The following is a 5,291-nucleotide window of genomic DNA, read 5'->3' as shown; positions in this document are numbered from 1 at the left end:
TAATAATGCATAACTAAGTGAACTTTTTCTTCACAAGGGAAAGCACTAGATATATCAATGCTTCATATTACCTTTAACACTTGTACTAAACCTAAATGAATGTTTCATAAATTTCAGTTTTACAATCAGCTAGATAACTTTGCCCCCATCAAGATAAAATTCTGCACTTATCCCTGTGCTGCCTTAAAAATGGAGAATACTTAATTGCCAGTCATTCATCTCTTTTCAAAAGGAGTGCTTTGTTCAGTTTGTAGCTACATATTGTACGACTGTTACCTGCTGAATCAATTGTTAAAAAGTCAGATAGCTCTTTTCAAAAGGAGTGCTTTATGTTGATATTGATGATTGATTTATTAATTATGTATAAAAAGAAGCATGAAAGCTCTTAGGTAATACTTCCTGTTTTCCTCCTATTCACTGTGCCATGTATATTTAAAATTCCTCTCTATCATTATTAGTAGAATTCTTTTTCACTTTCAAACAGTTAATTAAAGTTTTATAATTACAAAGTGCTTCTCATGTCAAATGTGCAGGAATTTCAGTGTGAATTACCTAAGAAAGAATGAAATTCAAACCTTTGGACGTAATTCATTGACAACAATTAATACCAATGGTAAGTTTCAAAGGTCAATTATTGAATGCATCCTTAATAGAATAAAGCCTTCCTCCTAATTATCATGAATGTTATTTTCACAATTCTCTATTTCTTTATCTTAAATTCTAAGCTTAGATACTTTGATTACCAACTTTCAAATAATTTAGTAGAGCGAAGAAGATGATCCCAATGCATTATGAATTTGGAAGCCAGGTAACTATATACTAATTTCCGTGTTTTACAAAATATCAAGTAAAATAAAAGCATCATAATAATGGTCTTGTATTCAATATTCAAATTCTAAAATTCAATATTTCATTGAACTAAACACTAAGGTAGTCATGCTATGGTTTTTGATAAATCAGGAGTATTGTGGCAACTTTGGTATATATTAAGAATAAGATTTTTAGCATTAGAGAATCAGCAAGTCTGAAATTCATCTCTTTTCTTCTTAATGCAAAGGCTGGTGCTTTGACTTGACTCTACACTTCTTTCCAAGTACCACAAGTGAGAACAACTACGAGAAGTTTTATGAATTCTATCTCCTTTGTGCCTATTCATAATTAGTGCCTTCATTTCACATCACCAAATTATGTTATTTGGCTCTTCAGGAAGTATTTGTTTCTGTCATCATTCATTGGATGTGAGCAGAAGCAGTATAATGACAGTAGCCACTCCACAAGATGTTCTACCAATTAATGTTAGATGTTTATAGTTCCTTGCTTGCTTATGCCACGTAAGCATCACAAGTATATGAGAATTACTATAGTAAGTTTTTTGCTTCTCAACACTAACAACAGAATACTTTGGCCTTTGTACGACAGGGATGAACAAAACTCTTGATTTTGTATCTCATTCCAATGCCCTCAAAATCAATGTTGGAAAGGTTTCCAGGCAGCATGTGAGTGTATGTTTTTGCACTAGTGGATTTCTTTATCCTTTCTTCCAAAAAAAAATCATCTTATACAACACCCTTAAACCATGGGCAGTGATGTTGATTCAAGAATGTCTAATTCGAAAGACTTGATGGTTAGAGAGCTGCATAGTGTAAAGTAATAGCCGATTGCCAAAAGTGATTTGATGGAGAATTGTGTGGCTAAGGGAAAAATAGATGAGAAAGTGACCACCTTAATTTAAATGAACAATGAGGCATAGTTATGGTGTTTTAACGACTTGATGTGCCTCCAGTCTCCGCAGAAAGTTCATACTTGGTGAGATTGTTTCTCCTTAGCATGTTTTATAAGGTGATTATTGTTGTTAGAAATTTAGCTTTTTATTAATAACTTCACGTCATATAGTTTACTTGTACTAGAGAAGACTTCTGTAATCCTATTATTTTGAGTAGTGGAAGAATTTGAACGGACTTGGTCCCGTGGTTTTTCCCCTTACCGAGGGGTTTTCCACGTAAAATCTGGTGTCTCGCTTTTATGGGCTGTTGATTATTTCATTTTTTTACATTAATAGCTAATTATGAATTACTACTTTAATTATCATACAGTGTATTTTAACTTTTATAAAGAGGGATAAAAATTTTGAGTTCTAGTTGTCCGATTGTAATGGTACACTGTAAAGACACAATGCTTAGTGCTACCTTTTGTTCTTGGTTGTACTGATTAACCTTGAGGAGTGATGTTAAAGAAATTGAACAAATGCATCTCCATCGTTATAGATTCTTCAATTCCAAGATATGCTAGAGTTGAAGGAGTGGAATCCTTACCAACTTGATGAGCAAAATAGGATCTTCACTTACCTCCATGATCTTTCTGTCAAGAAATGGCCCAAAGTATATATTGAGAAGTCTACTAAGTTGTCTTCCTCGCTTGGAAACACTTGTGATTCATGATAATTGGCAGTTTTTATTCCAAACCCTTCAAGGCTGTGTGAATTAGAAATTGTTGGGTGCAAAGAAGTGTGACATGAGAGTTCTCTTGATCTTTGCTCATTCAAACAAAAGTTTGTCTCTCAAACATCCCAGAGTTTACTTATGATGTTGGGCTTAACAAAAACTGAATTTCTTTGAATTGGTCGTTGTCGGAGAGCTTACTTATTTGATGCAAAACATCGGGGGCTGGTTAGCTTCTGTAGGTTTAGGCATCAACATGTCAAGATATGGAGTTGTTCAAAGTTGGCCTATCTTTCATCAAGTGACCGCTTACTCGTGGGGCTTGGACACCTGCGGATTGACCTTTGCCAAATGCTGGGGTCTTTTGCACAATTAGTTCACAATAACACTGGTCTTGAGTTCATTTTCATTGGCAGGTGTGGAAAAATTACCTACCTAATCATGACTGGTATTGCTATCTGGAAAATTAAGTATCATTGTTTCATTTCCTTTATTTGGCACAAGACTTTCCACTGCCATGCCAACAAAACCTATGCACTCTTGCCTAGCGCCAACGGTTTCCATTGGAAAATCTTTAATTATATTGATACAAGGGGTTGCCTCCATGTGACAACCATTAATCTAACAATTTAACCAATGACAAAATTATGATCACCACATCAACCAAATTCAAAGTTCAACATAAGTCAAAAGATGTAAAATATAAATAGTAGGAAATGGTATATAAAAGTTACTTTAGTAAACAGAAATTTCTTGACAACTTAGTCTTAATTTGCAAATACCCGTACCATGGTACAACCTACTAAACTAATCATCAACCCAATATAAAAAAAGAAGACAACGAGATGAGATATTAGAAAGCCCGTGACATAGACTTGGACTTACCCCAAATACAAAGCTACAAAAAAAAAATTTTGACTTAGATTTGGATGTCATATATTTTGTCCCCCATGTCCCAATTCCCCACTCTTTCCCAAAAGTTACTATGAGAATGCAACCAAAAGTCTAGGTGCAGAGCTCACGGGCCACTCCCAGCCTCGAATTGGGCACATCGAAAAGTACTCTATGGTTCTGTTGCTGCATATTGGCTATCACATTCAGCACTGAATTCACATTCTCTGGGGCAGATGCCATGGCCAAGCATGTGATGCTGCCTGCCGTGCTGTGGATTAGTAGGTTGTCTTGTGGCAGTGTCACGTTCATGCCTGCGAACATGAAAGTTATCGTCGGTGCCACGATTGGGACGGTGTAACATGTGTCGAACCCACCCAGGGATGTCACGTTGGTGACCCTAACTCGCCTTCGGAACTCGTCCCGGACGGCTACGTAGGCCGTTGCTACTAGCCGGGTGAAGACGGTACCTAAGTTGAATAGCAAAGTTTAGTGAGTTTTTCAATGACATAATAAAATTCAACCTAATCAATAATGGTACCAGAAGCAATAAGCATTACCAGAATCAATAATTGTACCAGAACCGGTGGTAGGGTTGAAAGCTAAATCACTTGGTGGGATATCAACAATTTTCCTTCCAACTCTAATTCCTATCAGATTCACAAAGTAAAGTGATGGTCTTTTAGGATTCTTCAGCAATGGGGTGTACTTGATCCTTAATGGCTGCCCAACTGGCCCAAGTCTCAATGACCCAGAGAAGTTTAGAGACCTAAAGCTAGGCAAGCAGTATGAAAATGTGAATTGGTACACGTTTTGGGTTTGTGAGAGAAGTGACAGTGGACCTCTGCCCAACCCCAGTAGGCCCTGCGGCGGCACCGAGTTACCGGTTGTTTTTTGGAGACAACCGAAAGTGTAGCTCGGGACAGGGTCAGTGGCTAAGGTGATTGTGTCCTGTGAGAGGTTTGCTGCAATGCTTGAACCACCGTAGGTCATGTTGAATATGCACGCGCTTCCATCGCAAGTGGGGTTTGGTACCTGAAATCATCACATGATGCAAGTGTTAAGAGAGATTAGATAACAGCCATAGAATCTACCATGTTTCCTGTTTTGACAGGACAACTTCCGGTGAACTCTTTCGTCAGCTATCACAAATTTAGCCAAAAATGATAAAATAGCTATACATATTAAAAAACATATGGAAGCATGTAAAACCAATCTTTCCCACGCGCTAGTCTAGCGCTTCGAGTCAAGTAAGTGACAACTGTGAATTGTTGAGAAGTGAAAAGCATTATCCTTGGTACCTGTTTGCACTGACCAGCTTGGCAGCCAAGGGTCTTGAATGTGGTTGATTTAGCATTGTCGAAAACACTAGAAGAGCAGCCAAGGCAGCCTGAGCAAGGTATCCAAGCAGCATCATTGCTAGTGTCCATGGCCATGAGCATGGTTTGAGGTGGGGTCCCAATTTTGGCCCTGACAATGTAAGTTGGACTCTGCACAATCTGCCTGCCTGAAGCTATTGGCACCACGGATTTCTTAGCCACCAGGCTTGACAAGTACTGCAGCCTGGCCTGGTCCTTGGCTTGCGTTTGGAGCACATCCTCTTCCCATGAGAGCGGCTTTGAGGGTTTGAAAGGTGAGCATGGGCTGTAAATGTGGAACACTTCTAGGTTTGAGCCATGGTCTTGGGTGTCACATTTGAGTTGCAGACCTTGGGCTAGGGAAAAGAAGAGGAAAACTAGAGAAAAAAGAGGGGTTTTCATGGTTTAATTTGTAGGAAAACTGATTTCTAGTTTCTTGAATGGTTTAGGAACTGAGGGAACGAGTGTGGGCAGTGAGTGTATATATATAAGTGGGGAAGTATGTTAAAAAGTGGAATGGAGTGACATGTAGTTTAGTGGGTTGTTTGCTAACAGACTGTATTCCATTTGCTTTTGTAGGCTGGACCTCTCATCCTTCTTGTCC

At 38.3% G+C, this 5,291-nt stretch overlaps 2 protein-coding genes and 1 long non-coding RNA gene across 6 annotated transcripts in view; 1 reads left to right on the top strand and 2 right to left on the bottom strand.

The window, feature by feature from the left end:
• The first annotated feature begins 531 nt into the window (after positions 1–531).
• On the top strand, positions 532–2,005 carry LOC110426226 (uncharacterized). Of its 4 annotated transcripts, XR_002446113.2 has the most exons (6): positions 532–613; positions 731–808; positions 1,058–1,102; positions 1,207–1,331; positions 1,420–1,496; positions 1,585–2,005. It is a non-coding gene; the product is annotated as an uncharacterized LOC110426226 (long non-coding RNA). The 4 variants fall into 4 exon arrangements; XR_016351896.1 differs by lacking the exon at positions 731–808; XR_016351895.1 differs by having other exon boundaries at positions 731–1,102.
• Positions 2,006–3,134: 1,129 nt separating this feature from the next.
• Positions 3,135–5,225, bottom strand: LOC110426224 (aspartyl protease AED3-like). The gene is made up of 3 exons (XM_021441402.2): positions 4,631–5,225; positions 3,890–4,364; positions 3,135–3,799 (listed from the first exon to the last, which is right to left on the bottom strand). Exons 1-3 carry the CDS (start codon positions 5,087–5,089, stop codon positions 3,444–3,446), a joined length of 1,290 nt encoding a protein of 429 aa, XP_021297077.1. The 5' UTR covers positions 5,090–5,225; the 3' UTR covers positions 3,135–3,443.
• The window catches only part of LOC110426406 (putative disease resistance RPP13-like protein 1), a 708-nt gene continuing 608 nt past the window's right edge, over positions 5,192–5,291 (bottom strand). The window contains exon 2 of the mRNA XM_089785287.1: positions 5,192–5,284. Coding sequence (XP_089641413.1) covers positions 5,192–5,284 — 93 coding nt within the window. The remainder of the gene's footprint in view (positions 5,285–5,291) is intronic.

Source organism: Theobroma umbraticum, unplaced genomic scaffold (assembly GCF_002168275.2).
Source record: "Theobroma umbraticum cultivar Fairchild unplaced genomic scaffold, ASM216827v3 scaffold_55.0, whole genome shotgun sequence".
NCBI lineage: Eukaryota > Viridiplantae > Streptophyta > Magnoliopsida > Malvales > Malvaceae > Theobroma > Theobroma umbraticum.
This window is presented reverse-complemented; position numbering and strand designations above follow the sequence as displayed.